We start from the raw sequence: 25920 nt of genomic DNA on the forward strand, positions 1-25920 counted from the left end.
CCAGCTCCTGTAGTATCATCAATGTCAATAAATTCTAGAAAATGCTCTCTGACAGTCACCATTGCAGGGACATTTTCACTAGGTTCTGTCGTTGTTACAGAACGCACCATTAAAGTAATTTGTTCCCTATACCTGATGTCAGGTGTGCAGTCCAGAACAACAGAGTAATATCTTGCTGACTTCAGATCTGCCACAATCTTCTGTTTGACTTTTGTTGCCAGTAACTGTATGATCTCATTCTGAATTGTTTTTCCAAGGTAGTGGTGTGTGTACATTTCTTGGGTGGTGACTCTTCTTAGATGCTCCTGGAGTACAGTATCAAACTCAGCCATCAGCTCCACAATTTTAAGGAAGTTTCCATTGTTTGGCACATACAGCTGATCTGAAGTGGCACGGAGTGCTAGGTTTTGGGTAGCAAGCATTCTTACAATGGCAATGAGCCTTTTCGGAACATTTTGCCAGTAAAGAGACTCTGATGCAATTTTCTCTTGATGCTGATCATCTACGGTGGCCTTTAACCTTAGTCTCATCTCAAGCTCTTTCCACCTGTGGAATGCTCTCTGGTGATTTGCTGCCTTCTCATGGCATGCCAGATTTCTAGCCAGATTTTTCCAGTCCTTTGTCCTGTAGAACCCAATGTGGCTGGAACATTAGAATGGAAGAGTTTGCAACAAAAACAGTATGCAGCTTTCTAGGTTTTTGAGTACATAAGCCATGGCCTCTCAACTTTGTCACCATTGGGGATTTCACGCCAGTAATACGTTGGACGGAAACTTCTATTTTAATTGTCTTTGGGGAACATGATGTTTTTCACTTGCTGTGCCCCACGCAGTACAAGGAAGTCCCTCAGGCTACTGCTCAAGTGGGTCCACAGTCCTGGATCATCTAGACTTAAGGAACTAAACTCAGCAGCAGCTGTTTCTTGCACCTCCACCATACTCTTCTCTGATCTACACTTTTCTTCAGGAATGTGCACGGTTACATCCATTTGAGATGGAGATATGGATGCTGCAGTAGCTGCCAGGTCACCTGCACTCTGACTAACTGGAAGATCAGGCATCTCCTCACCACTCTCATCCTCACTGGGGCCCGAAGGCTCACCGTGAACATGTGTGTCTATGTATCTCAGGAGAGCTCCTTTCCTGCTTAGATAGAAAAGCTTCCTTTGCTTTCTTTCTTTTTCTGAATGCTGCCTCAGGGGGGCGTTTTCGTCTTTCACTCATGACTGCTGTTCTGTACCGGCTATAGTGGCTCTCAACACTCAATTGAAGCAGGCTGGTAGCAGGGCCTGAGTGAGGGAAGATATCGGTGTCTTAAGGGCCTAACTGGCTCCTGCTACTTCAGCTGACTGCCTGTTCTCCTCAAGTGGGTTCAGAGAAGCAGCAGGAAATAGGAAGCTCCCTGAGAAGCTGGTGTTAATCAGTCCAGGCTCCTGGGGGTGCCAGAGAGGTACATAAGAGGCTCCTCCTCCTCTGTCTCATGGCAGCTCCTGTTACTTTCTGTTATTCCCTCTCACCTTTTCTCCTGCCTGCCTGTTATGTCTCTTGTGCCCTCCTTCCTCCAGCACAGCACTCCATCATCTCTGTGCATCTAGAGCAGAGAGAATACATATGCACCAGCAGCAGACACAATTTTTTACACTCTGGGTTCTAGTGGCACCCCCACCCCCAGTCTGGCACCTCAGTTCGCCTCATGGTAAGGCCACCCCTGAGTGGCACTGATGAATGATCTCCTCCTATCAATGGAAAGAGAGCAGACATCCTTTCTTACCCTCCTTGACCTCTCTGCAGCATTAAACATGGTTGATTTTGAGATATTGTTGTCTTGCCTGAGAGAGGTGGCAGGCATCCAGGGTTATGTGCTAAAATGGTCTGAGTTCTTTATGGAGGGACATACCCAACACGTAATTATGGGAAAATGCAACTCCATCAGTAGACCCTTCGTTTATGAAGTCCTAAAAGGATCAATTTTCTCTCCAGTCCTTTTCAACGTCTACATACAACCACTAGGTGAATTGATCAGAGGACACGGACTCAAGAACCGGCAACATGCAGGTGACATACAGCTCTACTTATCCTTCACCACACACTAGCTGTGTGGGAGACAGAACTTTTCTCAGTGGCCTGTCCAAGACTGTGGAATGAACTCCCCCAGGAGCTAAAGACCATCACAAACCTCACCACCTTCCACTCCAAGTGCGAGGTGCAGTTCTTTGATCTTGCCTTCTCTAATGCATACATAGCAACATGTACATTAAAAACAAAACAAAAACCCTGACAAAAACAAGACACTCCACTGAACATACTTTACCTCCTCTGGAGATAAGATAAATGTGATAATTGTTAGTCATGTCACTTAATGCACTGCTGGAAGGCTCTCAGAAACTATTGTGAAGAACCTTTATAGAATAGATCAACTCAGAGCACTTTGATTTAGCTTCTTCCTCTGTTTCCAAAGAACCATTTGTAGTTTTAGATTATATTCCAAACTCTTTCAACTTCAGTTTAGCACATCCTAGATGAAATTGGTGTCTGACTGGAATGCAGCAATATTTCTCTGAAAATATCAATATTCATTTGGAATACTAGAACTTCCATGCTATATACAAGGAACCTTTTGCCTCAAATCCTAGATAGCCTTGGTAGTATTGAAGACAGTAAGTTTGCATAAAAATGCAGAGACAGACACTTCCTGATACTCTTGCACATGAAAAGCCTGGATAATATAAAGTGTGTATGTAAACGACAAGGAATTGTCTGAAATATCCAAAAAGTTCTGTGACCATGTTGATTTTCCAGGTCTTTCCATCTTCTCTGTGAAACATCTGTGGTTTGCTAACAAATCCATTGTCGCAAGGAACAGAGGGTCAGAGAAGTTTGGCTTATTTGCTTTCTAAGAAGCTGTGTTCTCAGAAATAGTCCATAGTTCTTGAATGCTTCAGACAGAGGAAGTGTGTGTGTGAGGGAATCTGTTTACTGAAAGGAGGTAAAAGCTGGACCCTTCACTTATACAGGCTTCGACACAACTGTGTAACTGGTAGTGATTTATTTAGCACTCAGTGTATTTACTCTGCTCTCTCATGTGTACCTAATGCAAGTATGAAAACAACTTGGTGCTGTTAACAGATTCAAGGTGCTTTCAGCTCATAGTGGTGATAGAGATGAAAAGAAAAGAAAGAAAGAAAAGAAAGGAAAATAGATGAGTGAATGTTTTAACGTTTTATTTCTACCATATCATGTAGTTCAATCCCAAAATCAGCAGAACAGTTGTGTCAACTGTAAAATGGTAATTCTGTTGGTGTTGTACACATTCAGGACATGTCCTCTAATAAAATAATACTGGACAAAGATCTGCTGAATATATCTAATACTGTACTTTGTTCTTTTACTGGAATGCAAAATCCATAAATCAGTATGTCTGTTTACAGTAGCAATCACAAAAGGAGACAATATGTAAAACTTTCTAGCGTGTCTAAGTGACTACCTAATCTGTTTGAAAATGACAGTTGACAGAAGGAAGCAACTGCAGCTGGAGCTGAAATGGAGAGTGAATCTGAGAAGGAAATAGGGCTGGATGTAGCTTGCAAACAAGAGAGAGTCTCGGGGTGGAAGACAATGGGCAAGACACCACTGACTTTTGGGGTATCCTGGTCATTCCCATTTGAACAGTCAGGAGGATCATCCATAAAAGAATTATAGGAGGAAATACTCACTGACAAAGTAGATGCTTTCATAGTTCTCAAGAGAGAGGGAGTAATGGACAGACCAGATTTCAGTCTCTTTACAGGAGACCTCCCTTTTGACAACTGATCCACAGAAGGTGGAGCCCGCCCAGGCCATTATTTCAGGGCTCCTGAGGGAAAAATGTGACTGACTCATGGACATACCTCAGGGGGCCTTTGGGGAACCTTTGTTCCTGGATATCCTACCTCCAGAAGTGTATGGGGTCTCTCTTCCCCGGCCCTGTCAAAAGGGACAGGCTTCTGATCTGGAAGTCCCGAGGATATACCTTGGACTCAGTTACAAGTGGTATTAAGTCCAATCCTGGGAATTTTTGGATCCGCGCTTTCAGTTGGAAAAAATGCATGAAAGCGACCTACTCAATTCCACTGTAGGAAGGTGGATAAGATACCTCTCAGGAAGCAGCCACAATGTAAGTATAATTGGCATTGCACAAAGAAACTAATGGTGCTTGGTGGCGACAGCGTACTCTGCATGAAGAGAGAAGGCTGCACGTCTCTTGAAATAGATGTATTCAGCCTCAAGCTCCACACCAACCTCTTCTGGAATTGAATCCTCTTTGCTAATAAATAATACTACAGCTGAAACAAAGCTAAGAAGGAAAAATCAGTTGCATGGAAGTAAAGGAGACTAAAGGTGCTGAGAACTCTGGAAGTGGTGGCTGAAGGGAACTGGGGCACCAGCTCCTTACATAAACTCGCTGAAGCTAAATGTTAGGTTGTGTGACAGGACATAAGAGCCCAAAAGCTGAATTCAACACTAAGGGCTAGTCTACACTAGAAGCGCTACATCGGTGCAGCTCTGCCGCTGTAGCGCATCTGGTGAAGAGATTCTATGCCAACAGGAGAGAGGGTTCTCTTGTTGGCATAATTACTCCAACTCCGCGAGAGGCAGAAACTATTCTGGTAGGAGAGCATCTCCTGCAGACATAGAGCTAGTGTTGACAACGCTTAGGTCACTGTAACTTGTGTTGCTCAGTGGAGTGGCTTTTTCACTCCCCTGACTAACGTAAGTTATATCGACGTAAGTGGTTGTGTAGATTTGCTCTAGGAGTGCACATGCTCCTAAAGGTGGGGATTTATACTGACAAATATTCACAAGAAAAATCTACTACTCTCATACTGGTTTGTTGAAAGGTGTAATTAATTAGCTGTTTACAAACTGAACTGTAGAAGAAAGGTGCTAGAGATGTGCCAAGTACTTATTAAAAGATTTTAGGATGGAGGAATCTCAATCTACAATACAATCAAATTTGAAGTAAATAATCTGAAAGGGCGACAGAGGAAAGAAAGCTACAACTCTGACAGAGTCCCATCACATTAAATGAGAAAAAAAAAAAAAAGCCAACCAGAAACATAAATTTCTTTTGTTAACAGAAACAAGCACAACCATACACTAACCTAGTAAGACGCTTCATTGCCATGGTTGACATGCACACAATTGTTCATCTTCTTACGCTGCCAGCAATTGCTGAAAGTGGGGAAATTACATTATGCAGAGAAAGAACTGAGCTTTTTGAGGGAGGGGGTTGCACAATGGCAAGAAATGCCAGAACACTTCCTCTATGAAAGGGGAGAAAGGATTAATTTTAAACCATGTCAATACTAGCAGGTGTTCTGTAGCACAGACAGCCCATCCCAATGGCATACTTTCACTCCACGCAGGATCACATCCAGAAGAAAAAAAAAACATCCTTCCCCGCAATTTCTTCTTTGGTAGAAGCAGCTTTTCTTTGCCATTTAGCTACTATAAACAAATTTATATATTTATTTTTTCAAAAACTGAGCCCAAAATAGTACCTTGATATTTTGAGTATGAGCCATATATTATATTTGCAATCCATTTTTAGCACTCAGCTCAGTAAAAGTGTCACAGACTATAAAATTACTCACTGGTTAGATTCCTGACACTTTACAGCTCTCATGTTTTAACATTTTCCTTCATGAATACCAGACAAAAATTATTCTTCCCAATCCAGCCTGAGAGGCATTGGAAGAGAGGGGACAGTTACTGTGAGTTTTTCTATAACAGACATAATCTAGCTGCTAGCGCAAGGAGTCGCTGTCCAGGTTGGGAACAGAAGAACACTTGGTAGCTTTGTCTCATTGTACATGGAGATAATTTTAGAGAAGCTCTAACAACACATTTTTTCAGTCTGGACTGCACCATTTGGAATGGAATTTTAGTAACTCTGGAATGGGAAAACCACTTTGCCCCTCATTCTCTTTTTCTTGTAAGTGGTTCCTGTTTAGTTACAAACTGACAGATGAAGGCCTGTCAGTACCCGGGGTTAATGGATTAGGTCACTATCACGGTCATATTCTTCTGGAGAAGATGAGGATCTCCTTTTCTTTAGACGATTTCTTAATGGCGATGTGGGAACTGCAGCAACAGACTTACCTTCAGACTATGAACTGCTCCTTTAAAAACACAAACTTGCTTTTATGTTTCACAGGATGACTCTCACAGGAAGAAGAAAGAACCCTCATTTGCCCTGCAGTAACCATGGAACTTTGAGATGCTGCAGTCAGTGTGAATCCCACAGCAGGTGTACATGTGCCTCAGTCATTCAAAACTGCAGTGTCCATCAGGAGTGCACATACAACCGGAACCTCCGTATACTCCCATGTGAGAACAAAGGGCAGAGCGGCTGCAACCCTCATTCTGTTCCCTTGCCATGGCAGCTGAGGACTCCAAAACCAGGGATGGAAAGCAGATAGTGGGATCCACACTGAGTGCAACAACTCCAAGAACTACAGTTACTATAAGGTAAGTTCATTCTTCAGTGTGTGTCAGCGTGGACCCCACTGTAGGGGAGTGGAAAGCAGTACCTCCTCTGGCTGTTGGGATGAAGGGTTTCAGCTATATCCAACAGACTGTGGTATTGCTCTCCCAAACTTGGCATCTGCCCTGACATTCAAGTCCAATGCATAATGCTTGACAAAAGTCAGTGGGTTTCTCCACATCTCCGCCTGGCATATTTCAGAAACTGACATTTCGGGGTTCTGAAGCAGGCGGAGAATGCCACTTGTGGTCTGCTAGAGTCCACCATGATGTTCATTGGGAGAGGTACCTCAACCAACTAGTAACAGCAAGATACGCTGTCATATCCACTTTGATATTCTTTGTGATGAGATGGCCCAGAGATTGAACTGCCAGCAACAACCAGAAACAATTGGGGAGACAGAATCAAATTGCACAGACTGTCAATGTAAAGTAAGGCTCTGGAAACATCCAATAAAATGTAACTTCTCTCCTGATACAGTGTGGGGCTTCAGGAGTAAGACAGGCAGGTTAACTGATTAACTCAAACTGAACTCAGACTACCTTGGGAGGGAACTTCGGGTGAGGTACCTATGAAATATCATGTAGGGAGGGTCAGCTGTAAGTGCTTGGAGTCCACTCACTCTTTTGTCTCTGAGTTCCAAGACATTTATGTGAAGTCCCAGGTTGTCTTCTGTGGACCAGGCCCCTCGTGCTTATAGGTGGTCCAGGCATTTCTCCCCCCCGCTGTCCCTAACACATCCACAATTAAACTCCTTGTCAGAGTGGGGGCTGAGAATCATATGCCTCCTTATACAATCTCTAACCACCATTACAGTTCTGCAAGGATGTGAGGTGACACCAAGACTTTCCTGTCCATCTGGTGACAGGGCGGAAAGTAGCCTGATCTAGGCCAGAGTTTTAGGGGCCACATATGAAGTCTGGCAAGCAGTCTCATGTGCATGCACATCAACGTATCATCTAATACTCCTAGCCAAGTTTGTACTGTTATAGACAGGTTTGATTTTATCTTGAGTAGTAGTGACTGCAGTGACAGGAACTTGTCCCCAGACAGGTTTGTGCTCTCAGATCTGAAATCAATCATAGCTCCTATCTTCTATGATGGTAAAAGAGGTGATATTTTCATAGCTGAAGGTGGCCCAGTCAGGGAAACAGAGACTCTGCATATGTTAGACTCACTGCTGCCTCCTGCTCTGATCAGTCTATCTTCCATGTAAGCGTAGATGTGCATGCTCTGTCTTCAAAGGTGCGCCATTATCACCGCTAGGCATTTTGTGAAGACTCTTGGTTAGGCTGAAGTGATTTTTTTTTTCTTCCAGTGAATAGTTTTGGCAAAAAAACAAACCACAAAAAACACCCTTCCTGCCCAATCAAAACCAAAAAACCCCCCACAAAACTAATTTTGGGAACAGTTCATTTAAAAAAAAAAATCAAAACAAACCGTTCTGAAATTATAAGTTATTTGATTCAACATTTCATTTAGAATATATTTCTATTTGATGTTCAAAACATTTCATTTCGACATTAACACAGTTTTAAAAAATGTTTTGCTTTGGCAAAAAACAGACCTTCAGTTTTGGTTCTAAATGAAAAAATTTTCTTTGGATTTTTTGGTTTGGCAACAGAATCAAAATAATCAATTATTTGCTCATCTCTACTTCTGGTGCCGTTGAGAGTTTGAATGGCACCCCTGATAATGATAGTGATTTGGCTCTACTGAGAACCTGAAGTACTTCCAGTGGGGTGGGAGGATGGCTATGTGGAAGTATGGATCCTGTAAGACAAGAGCCATGAACCGGTCTTGAACCTGCAGAGAATAATGGAGGCAGGCATTACCATTCTGAATTCAAGGCTGCACCTGCACTTGTTCAGTCTCCTCAGGCCAGGGACAGGACAAAGACCCCCCCCCCCCCCTTTTCTTTTTTGGAATGAGGAAATATCAGGAATAAAAGCCTCTTAAGACCCTTGTACTTCTGAGCTCTCCTATGGCTTCTAGACAGAGCAATGAGGCCATTTCTCTTTGTGACAGGCTCTCATCAGAAGGACCCCTGAAGGGGACAGGGAAGAGGTTTGTGCAGGAGTATAAAGAGTAGACATGAAAAGGGTAGCCATGAGTGAAAGATGTCCAAACATCCACTTCTCTGATAGCAAACCAAGCCCAGGGGAAAGGGGAAGGAGGCTCCTGATATATCCATTAAACCTGCTGCCTCTGTGATGGTGCAGGGTGAATGACCGAGTACGACGATGACAGGCATATCTCCTAGAATTGAGAGGTTTTTTCCTTGGCAGGTACTCAGGCTACCTACTCTGGGAATAGGATAGCATCCTACTGAGGCTGGTAGTTGCATTATTTTTGGTAAAGAGATAGTGTATAGATCCCCAGGGATCTTAACGTGACCTGTGAATCTTTCAGTGAATGGTGCAGTTCATCTCTTCTGGTGCTGAAGAACTCCATCCACCCAAAGAGCAGATCTGTGATGAAGCTTTGTACCTCTTTCTGGATGCCTGATGTTAAGCAGCCACGAAAACCTGCTCATGGTGACAGCCACGGGCATTGGCCATTGACCTCGCAGGTGTGTTGGATGTGTCCATGGCCCTATGATCTCATTCAGTTCTTTTCTGTTTTCCTGTAGAATTTTTTGGACATTAAAAGGATGACTCTCCCATCCCAGATAACAAAGTTATATTTTGCAAACATGGCCTAGTAATTCATAATGCAGAGCTGCACTGAGGTAAAGAAACATGCCCTGTGCCTCAAAAGGTCCAGTTTCTTGGGTCTTTTTCCTTCAAGGTGCCTTTTGTGGACCGGGTTTCTTTCGAAGGCACTTGGTACCTCTCTTCCACAAATTTAGTTGTGGAAGAGAGAGTGGCCAAAGTCTGCCACAGCCTCTTTGCTGGTTCAAGTAAACCCTCATTGATCAGGAGAGCGATCCCGGCTGGGCTTGTAGGGCTCAGTTTAATCAAATAGCTTGTGAGACCTTTCTTGGATTACTGTCGTTTTGATGTCCAGGTCTCCATGACCTGGGACAGAAGACTCTGGAATCCTTACAGTCATCAACCAGTACCATGTCCTCATCTAGCAACAACAATTCTTTAGGCAGGGACTGAGGTTGCTGCTGTCCCTCTGTTGTTGCCTACTCCCGGATGTCAGCATCCAGTACTGGAGTGGGTGCGTTTGTTTGTAAATTTTATGTTCTTCACTGAGATCATCATACTACATGTGCCTACTGAGAGAAGTTTGCAAAAAAGTTTTTTGAAATAAAGTTATGAACATCTGAAAATACAGAGGAAGTGTTGGTTTATGATTAGAGAAGTGAATCTGGAGTCAGGATTACTGGAGTCTACTCTTGGTTCTGCCACTGATTCAGTGTGACTATGTGCCTCAGTTTCCAAGTCTGCCTATGGTAATACTAATACTTATCTCACTCACATGCATACAACAGAGGTATGGGTACTAGTCTCAGAACCCGCCATCCCTGGCTTTTCTGGGTTGGGCAACCAGCACAAACTCTCCTTAAAGTGTCCATTTGCTTCTTCAGGTGATTGTCTGAAGATGGTCTGGTTCAGGAACAATTTGCAGGCTACCCCTTAAACTTTACACTATCCTCACCTTCATAACTTCAAGCACCTGCGGGTCTCATACTAATCTGCCAACTCAGCAACCTGTTAGATTGTTTTATGTTTTCTAACTGCTAGTCAAATTCTTATGAGAAACCCTCAAATTGTTCAAGGTAAAACAGGTCTCACTTATTCTTCTATCCACTTGTCAAAATTGCTTGCTATTGATACATGTATATTTGTATAACCTTCATCAGCCCCATTTCTAGGCTGATGGACGTGCTTGAGCCATGCTATCACATTCATCTTGAATCTTATCAGGACAGCTTTCTCTTTAGCATACACACCATACAATCCCTTCTGTTCTTTACAAGGAAATTACCATACTGGATCAGACTAGTACATCTAATCAAATACCTTGTTCCTGACGTTGACCATTAACAAATGCTTCAGAAAAGGGTACAAAGAAATCCCACAATGGACAAAACTTCTTCCCAATCCATCATTTTAGTGGTTGGTTTATACCTGAGGCATGAGTGTTCATATCCTTTCAATTTTAGTTCAATCTGATGAATGTATATTTTTAATGTGAATGTGGATTTTCTAGTATGAGCATTAGTTACAATAGTGACAAGAGGGGAAGTACACACTTTTTTTTTTTTTAACATGTACTGCTCACATATTTTCCTCAAAGGCACAAACAAACAGATGCCTCCTTCTGCAGAATAGTCAGGGAATCTTCATATCTGGCTGAAACTGTGGGTATTTCCCTCATTTGTTTCCCCGCTACTACTGTGAATTCTACATTTAATTTAAACATTTCTTTCTCACGCCAACTGAAACTACATCTAGTGTCCCCACCCAATCTCTCGCCCTCACTACAATGCTTCAAATAGCGCTCTTATTTGTAACTTCTCCAGTTCTCTTTGTTCTGCTATATTATCCTTTCAACAACAACGCTTTCTGAGTTATCAGCTCACCCTGAATACTTGTCTCAGTCTTCTGGACTCAAAATCTGCCATCTGATTCAGACTCAGCTTGTTTTAAGGCCTTGATTACAAGGTGTTTATCTGATATGCCTTTATTGATACAATTCCTATAGTGGCAAGAGAGCTTAGGATATCTTGATTTCTATGCACCAACTCACCCACAATCAAACTTCAAGGTAAAGTAATACAGAATTTCCTGTACAACTTAAAATGTCTGTTGCTTTAAGAAGAGACAGCCTTTGAAAGAAGCTGCTCAGAAAATTCTAGTGGAAGTTTAGGAGAATGGATATATGCCTATTTGGTTCCAACTCTCATTCCCTATCGAATCATCTTCAACAACTTTCTGATATAAGCCCTTTGCTTACTGTAGCTGAAGTTTTTCCACTGGGCATTCAATACCCTTCCCTTCTCCAAGGCCTATGCCAAAAGCCTTAACTACTTCTTGGGTACCAAAATCCCAAACCACTTTCCAAATCCTCTCAGATGCCAAAGGCCTCAAATGCACTCTACTCAAGCTAAAATCTCTATCCTCTCACCCCATCCCCTTGTCAACTTCAACAGTGTACTTATGAATTGTCAATCTACCAAATTTTGTGTTGCAGAGTTTTGTATGTTCATACTGCAGGACATTCCATTATTGTAATTTGTATTTAATTTTCCCCAGGAGAGCTTCTAGAATCAGCATCTACATTTTCTTGGTAACAAGCAGCATGTGACCAGAATAATGTGCCATAGCACCTGCCCACTAAACTTCACAACCCCCGTCACATTTCCTTTAGACATCCCTGTGAAATTCCGCTCCCTTTTGCTACTACCCCAGACCATTCTCTCCTCTTCTAAGCTTCACAGAGCTTGTTCCCTTAGCTGGTCAGAGAACATGCCATCTAGCACTTCATCATAGTCATTGCTCTCTGGATACTCTCTTACCACTGTGTCTTCTCAAGTGAAGATCTCAGGATTTACTACACAGTGGAGTATCTCTTGCATTTAACCTGCATGTATAATTGTTAATATGCATATCTAGGGGGCCATGTACCATTTTTTGATTTTCACCTAATAATAATAATCATTCAGGATTTCTATGTCCACAGTTAGAGCAATGCTCCAGGAACCTACTTCTGCCAAGTGGAAAACCATCTCAAATACAGTTCACTGAAAGTCCAAGCTTCCAGAGTGCACATTCTTCCAACTATGATAGAAAAAAAACGGTTAACACCAGTACTCTTTATATTCAGCTATGGATCTGTCAATTAAAAATGAGAATAAAATTTATGAAAGTGGTGTTTAATATCTGTAAAAGGTCTACATGCAGTGACAATTTTATTAAATTGTTTCTCTTCTTCCTTTGTGTTTATACTAAATTATGCTAAAACAGAATCATCTCAGCCAAATTGAATATATGGATCCTGAAGAAGAGCTCCGTGTAGCTCGAAAGCTTGTCTCTTCGCCAACAGAAGCTGGTCCAATAAAAGCTATTTCCTCACCCACCGTGTCTCTACATGGATTCTGTACAGTTATGAGTCATGGATGAACACTTCCTGTACTGACTGGCTGATACTGTACAATTAATGAAAAATAACTACACAAGCACTATGCCAATCCATGAACTCCGGTTGGCAGACAGCCTGTCAACCAGAGTACATCTTTCTTCTAAATACTATACTTCCACTTGCTCAGAACCAAGTGAAAGGCAAGGCAAAGCACACTCATTAACTCCAGATAGATCTATTTTATTGAAATAACCAGATTTCTAAGGGAGTGAGATATGACTTTTTGGACTATGTCACCCTGATGTAGAATTAAATGATATTATATTTACATAATATCTTTACTCCTGAATAAACTCTATATTGATATACAGACAATAATCACTTAATCATTTCATTGATGAATAAAGTGGATTAGGGAGCAGACCATACTAGCTGTTCATAACAGTTTAGGGCAAAGTGTAAATACCACCATATTTATTAAACTACAGGGGGAAATTTAGGGACCTAGCCAAATTTAGGGATTCCAGAGCAGATACCACAACTTTTTGCAAGCAATGCTTTGTACCTTTAATAATCACAAATGTTTGCAACTGTAAATTTTACATATCATCCAAAAGAATGGCATTGTGAGAAGCACTACATCACACTAGGACACTGTTTCAGTACAACTTAAAAAGGAACCTACCACTCAAGGAATCACCAACACTTCTTCTCAGAGCCTCCCAAGTTTTCCTTTGAGGTTTCTTTGCAAGTACTGACCCAGCTTAAACCCGTTTAACTTGCGAGTTATGACATGATCACAGATTAAGGTGCTACAAGACAGCAGGCAAATCTGTTCTATTTAGATTTTTACTTTTTTCTAATTGTGTTATAGGCTGGGCTGGTAGCATCTCCTATTAAGATTGCCCGAAGCTTCCCACTAGAGATCCTGTTTTAAGTTGCTTATAACCTGACAAAAGTAATGGTCTGGGCTGAAATTTTCCATGCCAGGAGTCAGCTATAGGCCAATCTTTTTTGGAAAATTTCAGCCAAAAGGGTTCAACCATTTCCATGAACAAGGCTAGGGAAAAATAGGTTTTGCTCGTGTTAAAAAATGGAGATCTTTTCCTTGAAATGCCCTAAGACCCCCCCCATGCTTTGAATTATTTTTGCTATCATGAAAATCCACTTAAATCTCACCAAGTTACAAGCCAATGAAAAATTGCAGTTTGCACATGCTCAGAACAGACTTTGATTTTAGCAGCTAAAATCTCTGAAGACTTCATTCTCTCTGAGCACACTAGAGCCCCTCACAGCTCCAAGTGCTGACGAGACTGCCAGTGCACCACCCCTACCAGCTGAATGACCAGGCTCCATCACTTACCAGCTCCTACCTATGGCCAGACTGTGCAACTGACATCCCCACAAGAGTGACTAAGCATGTTTCAGTGCAGGGCTAATTGGGGGTGGGGGACAGAAGCACTTCCCCTGTAATTGCTGCTCTCAGCTGCTCTGGGCTGGGCCAGGCGGAATGAACAGACTGGGATAAGGAGCCAAGGATGAGGTAAGAGGGGAGAGAGATTGGATGAGGAGCCTGGAAGACAGTGGAGGGGAGGGGAAAGGAGAGAGATCACATGAGGAACTAGAACCTTAATTCTAACTTTCAAGTGATTTACTTTGCAATCTTAATAATGTTCTTTTAACGTAGTTTTTGTGTGCAATATGTCTATGTTCAAGGAGCGAAGAGGTGACCCAAGAGTAACTTGAATTCCATACCTTGATTATTTCCACCAACTGATCCACACCACTGTCGCCTGGAAATATTGGTTGTCCAAGTAACAGTTCTGCCAATACACATCCTGCTGACCACACATCTGAAGAGAAAAGGCGGAAAAGTGTTTCAGTGAAAGATGTTATACATATATATCACTATATATATCAAATCAAATTTAACCCATTTAATACATTACTCTGTGTTTGGTTCTGTACAAGATACAATTAATCAAGAGCATTCAGCCTTTATATCTAAAAGACCAACAATGAAGACTGAGAACCTCTGGTAGAACCAGAGAGATAAAAGATCTATAAAAAAGTCCATCTATCAGTACATATTAACACCCACAGAATATATACATATACATACTCCTGATCCCTTTGGGTGTATCAACTGAAAGATTAGTGATTACTCATATCCTGTTTATATATATATAACAGATATATAACACATCAATTTTAACCCATTTAATATATTACTCTGTGTTTGGTTCTGTAGAAGATATAGTTAATCAAGAGCATTCAGACTTTATATCTAAAAGACAAACAGTGAAGACATGGAGAACCTCAGGTAGAATCAGAGATATAAAATGTATAAAAAAAGTCCATCAATCAGTACATATTAACACCCACCCACCGACAGAATACATTAACTGAAAGATTAGTGATTACTCATATCCTGTTAGTGATTACTATCATATCATATCTTTAGTCATACATGTTATACATACCGAGTGTGTAAAGACATTTTCTATCAAAGGACAGGTGATGCTTTTTGTTGTTTTTTAAATCTAGGAGTACAGACTCACTGTTGCGTCATTTTATATATATATATGTATATATATATATATATATATATATATAAAATTTACATATATGAAAAGATGAATCAGAGCTGCAAATAGTGCTAGCTTTAAATCAAAGAGAATTTGGGCTGTGCAAGGACAGCAGACTCAGACTGTATTGGCACAAAATTTAAGCTCCAAATTTCACCCACTTTGAAATGGTTATATTGGTATTATAAAACTTTAAGAACTTTCAAACTTCAGAGAAATTTACAAACATTATCTGAAGAATTCTGTTGGGGAACCTAAATTCTAAAAAAACCCTCTTAAAATATCCACCTTTCCCTCTAAAGTATTTAATGTAATCATAACTGTTAGACAGCAAGACAATATGCTTTCTGCTTGTGTCCCCTCTACAGCTGGAATTCACTACTCAAACCCAGTTTCCAAAACTGTGTTGACATTGAAGCTCTTGTAAAAAGAAGAACGTATACAAAAAGCCACAGCAATTTTAAGTTCAAGTAGAAAAACAGTAGGGAAATTAATGGAAACAACGGAGGAAGAGAACATACTCAAGATCTATAAGGAAAGAAATTCTATTTTAAGCTTCTAAGACAGTATATAGAATGGAGACTAAACACAAAGTGTAAAGCTTAAAAATGTATTTGGCATCCCAATATCTTATATTGCTTTTTATCCCACAAGCAATATTTTCAAAAGTGCCTAAGTGACAGGCTCCTTTGTAAATTTTACCTATACTGCACAGGTATGACACACCCATGCCTGAAATGCAATTGCCTCTGGGGTAGAAGGTGACAGCAATTTAGAAGCACACAGCAATTTCTCACAACAGTCTCAGTCAAAGTGAATAAAAATTTCATATGCAGCATTTGGGGGACATAGGTAGATGTAATGAAGTTAGAGATGGAACACAACCATAACATCAGGATTTGTGAAAAGAATGCCATGTCGGCTTCAATGGCCAATGACAAGTGATCACAAACATCTTACAGCTCAGCTGAAAGACAGCTATGTTATATAAATTTACAGTTTCTTCTCTCCTCCTAATCCCAACTCGCAAGCACTTGGACCAGAAGAAGAGGCACTCACGGTTTGACCCATCCCCAATCTACAGAGTGGAGCCCTGCAAACTAGTCAGGTGGCCCATGGAACTATCAGGTATATAGTAGAAGATGGCTTAATGAATTCAACATCAACTGTCAATGACTACTCACCAATTTATCTTCAGTCATATACCACGTCTGCAACTAGACCTTAGCTACATTCCAGATACACAGAATTATGATAACTTATAGCAGATGGTTTCCTTTGGGCTAAACATCACTGTACCTAATTTTTATTTACTTACAAATAACCTCACTTGACCCTGTAACAGCCAAAGGAGAGGTTACTTACCTGTACAGAGTAAATGGAGTTCTTCGAGACATTTTGTCCTTAGGGGTGCTGCAGTCAGGATGTGCCCATGCACTCTTGATCGGAGATTTCTGTAAGCAGTATCTGTGGGTCTGCACTTGTGTCCTACACACTCTCGTGCTCTGGTACAAAGGTATATAGGGCAGGCTTACTGCTGTTTCTCCAGTTTCTTCTCAACCACAAAGTCCAGAGAGTATAACCCCGAAACTGAAAGGAAGAAGGGCCCACAGGGGAGTGGAGAACCCATAGGAACAAAATATCTAGAAGAACGCCAATTACTGTGCAACCTCTCCTTCTCCCTGTGAGTGCTCCACATCAGAAGATTCACAAGCGGTACCCCAATTATGGAGGAGGGTGCTGAAGAGGTAGATTCAGTATGCTCTGTAGAATAGCATCACCGAAGGCCATGTCAACTCTAGACGCACGCACAATAGTAAAATGCTGGGAAAAGTGCCATTGCAAATGTCTGAGATGGATATATACTTCAATAAGACCACAGAGGTATACCAAGCCTTAGCGGAATGGGCAATCACCCTTGGTGAAAGAGGCACCTCCAAGGCTTCACAACAGGTCAAGATGTCACCCATTTCAACAATCTCTGGGTGGATACTGGGTACCCTTTCATTCTTTCTGTGAGGGAATCAGACTGCAAGAAGCCACGACGGTACTATGAAGATGGCTACCAATCGCTCATTTCAAGACCTTGAGGAGCAAAAGCTTTGGGGGATAAGCAAAGAGCAAGACCAAGAGCAGAGGCCAAGGGTAAGGAGGGCATCTCCCAACAAGCTGAGACTATGCCCCCTGAAGAAGAAGCATCTGTATCGGACAATGTCATAAAAAGATCTCTCTCCGTGGAATCCCAAATGAAAGAAATAACCTTTGAGGTATTGACACCCACTAGAACAGTTTGTACTTGTTGAGGGGCGTAGACAGACCAGAGCCAGGCTTGAATACATCAGGAGTGTAGTCTTGCCAGGGACGTTACGAATTTACTGGCTGCCACACGGCCCAGGAGTTGAAGAGAACTCCTTGCTGTGGTTTGTAGCTCTGTTGTAGCATGGTACTGAGGCTGGCCATCGTAGCAAACCTATTCATGGACAGGTATGGTTTGATTGTCATGGAGTCCAAAGTGACTCCGATGAAGTCTATTTGTTGTACAGGTCTAAATGTAGACTATTTCACGTAGAGGTGGAAGCCCAAGAAGTGGAAGAGGGATAGGACCTTGTTGATTGCTGACGGCACCCTGAGAAAGGAGCAACCTTTAAGAAGTCAGTCATCCAGGCAGGGAAAGACTATTATTCCCATCTAATGAAGATGGGCTGGCGATAGCTGAGAGGACCTTTGTAAAGATCCTTTGCACAGTCCAAAGTCAAAGGACAGGATCTAGTATTAGCAGTTGTCCTTGCCCATGACAAATTGTAGGAAATATTTCTGGGAAGAGTGCATAGCTATATGGACATATGGTCCCAGAGGTCAAGGAAGACAAACCAATTCCCCACTTCTAAAGAGGAAATCATCACGGGTAAGGTTACCATTCTGAACCACTGTGAGAGGACCAAGTCTGGAGGTCCAGAATTGGTGGTCTTCCTCCTCTTTTCTTGGGAACCAGGAAGCACCTCGAGAAGAACCTTTTCTCAAGACTTTCTCAAGGAAGTCCAGTGGAATGGGTTAGATTGCCCCTAGGAATAGGGAATATTGCACCTCCTGTCTTAGGAGACCCTTGTGAGAAGGATCCCTAAGACGGGGAGGGATGACGCTGAACTGGATGAAATAGCATGCTGAAACCATCTCCAGGATCCACCTATCCAAGGTGATCAACTCCCAGGCAGACAGGAAATGGGAGAGATGATCCCTACCAGGCTGGTGACGGGCTTGGTGTAGACCATGATCCTAGGATCACTTGTGACCCTTGAGCAGTTGATCACAAAAGCCGTTCAGAAGAAGTTGCTGATTATGATGGCACTAGGGAAGACAGCCCTTTCTTAGAAAAATCTAGGTTTCTTTCTTGATGGTTCAGTTGATCTTGTGGTTTGACAGTAAATTGGGCAAGACCACTGTCTATGATATGCTGGGTTTTGTTTTGTTTTTTGGGTGCTGCTCTCAAGGTTGCTTGCTGGGAAGCTTCTCAGTACACAGTCTGCTGGAGATTTATTTTAGGTGATACTGGGAACTCCGTACCGGGGAGGAAAAAGCCTCAGTGGTACCCATTCCAGGATGTGAGATCTCCTTGTTCCCAGATCAAGAGGGTGACTTTATCCTTTTCAGGGTCTCTCTTTCTGGAGAGTGGGGTCTCTTCATTTTAGATCATCTTGAAGACTCTAAAGGGCTGCAGGGTCTTTGATTACCAGAGCCAGGGCTGGTGCACTCACCAGAGTTGGCAGTTGAAGCTGATGTGTGTGCGCGGAGGGACTTGGACCTTGTGGCTCTCAGAGTGTTCCATAAGAAGCAGTTTCAATCCGTCCTACCTCTGCTTTCTGAATCTGCTTTTGCATCTGCAGCAAACCTTGCACTTGGAGGAAATGTGAGCTCTCCAAGGCAGCTGGAATGCCCATTGTTGAGAGGAAAGGACCCATGGTAGACATGGCAGGGTTTGAAGCCTGGGGTCTTGGGCATAACCCAGTAAGAAAGGACAGGCAGATGTAGAGGGCCGAGAGGAACATAGGCCCTGACAGGGTGAAAAAGGATGGGGGGGGGGGGGGAGACACCCCCCCCAAAGCATACAATTGTGTCAAATTAAAAAGTAAGAATGATAAAAATGAAATAACTGAATTAAAGAAATAGGAACAAGTCAGAAAGAAGAGTCAGCAGGCTGCATAGCTAGCTAGGGGACACTGTGACACTCAGTCTCATGCTACAGTTGGTTGAGAAGGAACTGGAGCAGAAGTGGGTCTTCCCCTCCCTATATACTCTCACACCAGAACACACGAGTGCGTAAAGCACAGACACTGCTGACAAAAATCTCCAGTATATGGGTACAAGCACATCCTGATGTGAAACACCCGTAGAGACAACTTGAAGAAGAATCTTGGTACATGCTGTAGTGTTTTACTGTTATATGAAACAGTCTGTTCTCAAACAAATTTAATCCAAAACAGAAACCATACTAAGTAGTATGCAGTAACTATTACACCACTGAAGCCTCTGCAAGGGAACTTATGATGAATCTCCACATCAAATACTGAAATACTGTTAAGGTTTTGCAGCCATTTGTAAAGAAAGATGCTCTCTTGGAAAGGTAGGCTTGCTCTTTCACTAGGATTTCCACAAATCAATTATTTATTCAATGCAAATCTGCCTTGCTACACTAAAAGTCACTCATAATCAATCAGTGTTAATTGGAGACTCAGAAAGCCTACAGCTGTGTTAATGGCGAGAAAAAAAATGAAGATTCTCTTCAGACTTCTGCCTGGCTTTATGAATCAAGCTTCCTGCTGGAAAATAACAGGGGAACTAATATTCCATATCCCTCTTGTGCGTTTAAATGAGATCACTGGGAAACAATGTTCGCACTATATTTAGTTGTTGTTTTAAATGCTCTTGTAAGGAAGTGCCTCTTATCTGAATTTTCTGGTCAGTTTATTACCATTCCTGATTGCTGCAACCACTGAAGACTGATTCAGGGACATGAGAAACCTTAAAGAATTCTCTGAATCAGTCTTCAGGTCATACTCACTTCCAAATACAGGTTGAGCAATTTTCCCTGTTCAAGGAAATGCACAAAAATTCTTACTGATAAAGCCATCTGGTCACAGCAATCTGACATCATAACTTCTGAACTCTGTGCAGGCTTCTGAACCTCTGTTGAGATCCCCGCTTCAAAATATAGTTTATGTATTTGCATAGCTCCTCCCTGCTTTGATGATTAATGTAGGAAGCAGCAGATATTCAGGGTGAAACCCTGGCTTTACTGAAGTCAATGGAGCTTTTGCCAATGACTGTAATGGGGTCAGGATTTCACCCTCATTGTGTTTTGAATGTATAGGTTCAGGGATATTTAGATTTATTTTCTGAGTTAGAGCAATATCCACCTCTTTCTTTCAGGAGAGACTTTCCTACATTTTATGAGGTGGTTAATGCCCTTAATATTTTATGTATGTAATTTTAAGAACCAGAAAAAATGAGGTGAATTCTGTTTAGATGTCTATACCCAAGGAATTCTTGGATAAGAGGATATTTTGCTGCCTTCTGTAGTCTAAAGATATTCTACTGGAGGCAAAGTGAGTAAACTAGTTAATTGCATAGTTGTTGTAGACATGTTGGTTCCCAAGATATTAAAGAGACATACTGGGTGAAGTAATATCTTGTATTGGACAAACTTCTGTTGGTGAGAGAGAGAAGCTTTTGAGCTACAAAAGAGCTACGCGTAGCTCAAAAGCTTGTCTCTTTCACGAACAGAAGCTGGCCCAATAGAAGACATCGCCTCGTATACTCATACTTTAAGGCCAGAAGGGACCATTCTGATCACCTAGTTTGACCTCCTGCACATCACAGGCCACTGAACCTCACCCACTCCTGTAATAGACCTATAAACATCTGGCTGAGTTACTGAAGTTCTCAAATCATGATTTAAAGACTTCAAGTTATCGAGAATTCACCATTTACTCTAATTCAAACCAGCAAGTGACCCATGCTGCTGTGGAAGGTGAAAACCCCTCAGGGTCTCTGACAATCTGACCTGGGGGAAAATTCCTTTCTGACCTGAAATATGACAATCAGTTAGACCCTGACCATGTCAGTGAGACCCACCAGCCAGATGCCTGGGAAAGAATTCATTGTAGTAACTTAGAGCCCTCCCCATCTGGTGTCCGATCTCCAGCCACTGAAGATATTTCCTAATAGCAGTTGCAGATGGGCCACATGCCCCTGGAGGCAATCTCCTCATACCATCCCCTTCATAAACTTATTAAGTTTAGTCTTGAAACCAGTGAGGTTTTTCACTGCCACTGCTCCTCTTGGGAGTGTGTTCCAGAACTTCACTCCGCTGATGGTTCAAAACCTTCATCTCATTTACAGCCTAAACTTGTTGATGGCAAGTTTATAGCCATTTGTTCTTGTGCTAACAATGGCCCTTAACTTAAATAACTCCTCTCTCTCCTTGGTGTTTATCCCTCTGATGTAGGCACAGCAATGAAACAGCCCTGCAGCCCAAACCAAAGTCAGCTGGCACAGGCCAGCCGCAGGTGTCTAGTTGCTGTATAGACATACCTTAAATGCATGACCTTGCACTTTGCAATATTAAATTTCATCCCATTTCTATTACTCCAATTTTCAAAGCCATATTCCAGTCCTCCTCCACATCATCAATACCTTCCAACTTTGTGTCATCTGCAAATTTTATTAGCAAACTCCCACTTTTTGTGCCAAGGTCATGAATGAAAATGTTAAATAAGATTGGTTCCAAGACCCATCCCTGAGGAATTCCACTAGTAACCTCCCTCCAGCCTTACAGTTCACCTTTCAGTATGACCCGCTGTAGTCTCCCCTTTAACCAGTTCCTTACCCACCTTTCAATTCTCATATTAATCTCCATCTTCTCCAATTTAACTAATAATTTCCCATGTGGAACTGTATCAAATGCCTTCCTAAAATCCAGGTAGATTAGATCTTCTGCATTTCCTTTGTCTAAAATACCAGTTATCTTCTCAAAGAAAGATCATGCTGGTCTGGCACAATCTACCTTTTGTAAAATCATGTTGTATTTTATCCCAATTTCCATTTACCTCTGTATCCTTAACTACTTTCTCTCTCAAAATTGGTTCTAAGACCTTGAATACAACTGAGGTCAAACTAATGGTCCTGTAGTTCCCCAGATCACTTTTTTTCATTTAGTAAAAATAGGTACTATATTAGCAATTCTCCAGTGATAGGGTATGATCTCCAAGTTTACAGATATATTAAAAATCCTTGTTTTTGGGCTTGCAATTTCATGTGCCAGTTCCTTTAATATTCTTGGATGAAGATTACCCAGGCCCCTCAATTTGGTCCCATTAAGTTGTTTGAGTTTGATGTCCATCTCAGATGTGGTAATTTTTACTTCCATATCCTCATTTCCATTAGCCACCCTGCTACTACCCCAAAACTCAATTATTCTTACTAAAATCTGAGGCAAAGTAGTCGTATGGGTGCTGGGCCATGGCCAGATTATTTTTATCACCACCCCATCCTCAGTGCTTAGCGGTCCCACTTCTTTCCTTGTCTTCTTTTTATTTATATGGCTAAATAACTTTGTATCATTGGTTTTAATTTCCTTTCCAAGCTCCAACCCTGCTTGACTTTTGGCAGTTCTCACTTTTTCCCTACACTGTCTGACTTCCAAGAGGTAGCTTTCCTTGTTGATCCATTAAATATTCCATTCTTTGTAGGCTTTCTGCTTTCCCCTAATAATCTCTGAGATGCATGTTCATCCAATTTGATCTGCAACCCTTCCCTACAATTTTTTCCCCCTTGCCTGGGATGCAGGCTTCAGATACTTTAAGTCACAGTTGCAGAAACTAATTTCAAGCCTCCTCCACTTTCAGGTCCTTGAGTTCTTCAGTCCAGTCACTTCCCCAGCTACTTCCCTTAATTATTCAGTGTTTGCCCTTTTGAAATCAAGGACCCTAGCTGCAGATCTATTTTTGTTTATCCTCCCATTTAGTGTAAACTGAATTAGCTCATGATCACTTGAACCGCAGTTATCCTCTACAACCAGTTTTTCTATGAAGTCCTTGCTACTTACACATACTAAATCTAAAATGCCATCACCTCTTGTTGGTTTGGTGACTATTTGGTGAAGAAATCATATCCAGGAATATCTGGGCCCTACTATTTTCAGTAGCACTTGTCCTCCAATCTATAGCTTGGAAATTAAAGTCTCCCATTATTACACAATTCCTAGTAGCATTTATTTAATTAAAAATATTAAAGAGGTCTCTGTCCATATCCAGAGCAGACTATAGGGGTCTGTATCATACCCCACGCACTATTCCAGTGGAGCGTCTGTTGCATTTCTTCTCCAAAGTGATTGACCAAAATCTGAATCTGTTTGGGTCAATCACTTCTTACTGCAGTTACCTCATTATTATATTTATTTCTGTCTTTCCTCAACAGCACATACCCTTCAATATCTGTACTCCAGCCATGACTATTATTCCACCGTGTTTCTGTTATCCCTATAATATCTGGTTTTACTCCCTACACCAGTAATTCTCATTCCTCCATTTTGTTACCTAGGCTCTTTGCATTGGTGTATAGATATCTTAGTTTTTTCTGCTTGGCTTCGCGCAGATTCCTTGCCTGTTTAGTTGCAGTCATTCTACTGTCAATATTGCCTACCTGACTCTTAGTGTCATTGGTATTGGCACTATCTTTCCTCTTGATATCCAATCTCCTACCCTCTGTTGTACCTTTCTCCATTGCTGTATCCTCTCTTATCTGATTTCCCTGGGGCTCAATATCAGAATCAGGCATGGAGATTACATGAGTAGGCCTCTACCCAATTCACGGCCATGAAAAACATGTCATGGACTGTGAATCTGGTCTCCGCCCGTGAAATCAGATTTCACAGGGGAGACCAACGTTTCTCAAATTAGGGGTCTTGACCCAAAAGGGAGTTGTGGGAGGCGGGGGCAGTCACAAGGTTATTTTAGGGGGTTGCGGTATTGCCACCCTTACTTCTGCGCTGACTTCAGAGTGGGCGGCCAGAGAGCGGTGTCTGCAGGCTGGGAGCCCAGCTCTGAAGGCAGAGTTGCCATCAGCAGCAGAGCAGAAGGATGGCATGGAATGGTATTACCACCCTTACTTCTGCGCTGCTGCCTTCAGAGCTGGGCAGCCAGACAGTGGTGGCTTCTGACTGAGGGCCCAGCTCTGTGGGCAGCAGCTCTGCATTCAGAGCTGGATTCCTGGCCTGCAGCTGCCGCTCTCCAGCTGCCCAGCTCTGAAGGCAGTGCCGCTGCCAGCAGCAGCGCAGAAGTAAGGGTAGCAGTACCGCACCCCCCTACAATAATCTTGCGACCCCACCCCCCACCCCAACTCCTTTTTGGGTCAAGACCTCTACAATTACAACACCTTGACATTTCAGATTTAAATAGCTGAAATCATTATATTTATGATTTTTAAAATCCTATGATCATGAAATTGACCAAAATGGACCCTGAATTTGGTAGGGCCTTATACATGAGACTCTCCAGACTGTCCCTGAATTCCTAGTTTAAAAGCTCTTTAAAGCCAACCTCCAACCCAGAAGTCTATTTCCCTCCCTATTCAGGTGGAGTCCATCCCATCTCTCTCTCTCCATGAAGGCCTCCCAGTGGTCAAACGTCCCAAAACCTTCCTTATAGCATCACTGCCTCAGCCATCTGCTGATCATCATAATCTTGTCTTGCCTTTGCTCTCTAGGGACAGGTAGAATCCCACTGAAGATTATCTGAGCCTCCCTTTCTTTAAGTTTCTTCCCAGCCTGGAATAGTCTCCCTTAATATGTTCCAATGAGAATCTAGTCGTATCATTTGTTCCCACATGAAGGATAATCAGTGGATTCTTTCCTACTCCCATAAGGAGCCTCTTCATCCTCAGGTCCGCATCCCGTTTCTTAGCTCCTGGCAGACAGCACACCTTTCTGTTCTCTGGATCGGCTCTAGTGACAGGCCTGTCTGTTCTTATTAGGGAGTCCCCCATCATGTAGAACTGTAGACCCGGTGTTGGTGCAATTCTCCAGCCTATTTCCTTCTATTCCTTCTGGCTGCAAGTCCTCTTGTCTTTTGTGCTCACTTGCGATCCTCTAAGAGTCATCCTCTATCATCCAGGGGAGCTGAACTTGAGCTCTCTCCACTGACTCTTCCCCTCTTCTTATAGGGCTAGCCATTCTTCACCTTCTCCCTTGCCGTCCCACCTTCTGTGACTGCCTGCTGCGCCTCTTCATTTTCCAACTCAGCAAACCTGCTCCTCAGCTGTATTTCTTCTTCACTAGCTTCAGCTTCACTTCTTCACTTTCCTCTGCCTTGTTCACGTAGTCACATGCTTCCATTGGCCACTTTCCTCATCCAGCACTCTACCCTCACAGTTCTCCAGTCCAGCTTGCATCTACAAGTCTTAAGTTTTCCCTTCAGTCTCCTCTTTCCTTCCTCCACCATCTGTTCAAAACTCAATCAAGAGTTTCAATCTGCATCAAGAGTTTCAATCTGGATCTTCTCTTCGATCCAATCTATCTGGCAGCACTTCATACAAATGAAGCATCTTTCAGGTACATACTCCAGGATAATATACATTTGCAGCTTCCACATTAAATCATCTTCATTCTCTTCCATTCCTTGAGTGACTACCACTGCTGCCTCTGTACCTGTCAAACTTCCCCCTCAAGCTTCGGTCAAGAAAAAAAAACAACACAACCCCACACATTCTCGCTCCCAAA

General features: G+C 42.2%; 1 protein-coding gene across 8 annotated transcripts in view; it reads right to left on the reverse strand.

The window, feature by feature from the left end:
- The window catches only part of GSK3B (glycogen synthase kinase 3 beta), a 273947-nt gene that overhangs the window by 69268 nt on the left and 178759 nt on the right, over nucleotides 1-25920 (reverse strand). For all 8 annotated transcript variants that reach the window (XM_043538734.1, XM_043538732.1, XM_043538733.1 and 5 more), the window contains exon 7: nucleotides 14317-14414. In XM_043538734.1, the coding sequence (XP_043394669.1) occupies nucleotides 14317-14414 (98 nt within the window). The remainder of the gene's footprint in view (nucleotides 1-14316; nucleotides 14415-25920) is intronic.

The sequence above is a fragment of the Chelonia mydas genome, chromosome 1 (genome assembly GCF_015237465.2).
Source record: "Chelonia mydas isolate rCheMyd1 chromosome 1, rCheMyd1.pri.v2, whole genome shotgun sequence".
In the NCBI taxonomy this organism is placed as follows: Eukaryota; Metazoa; Chordata; order Testudines; family Cheloniidae; genus Chelonia; species Chelonia mydas.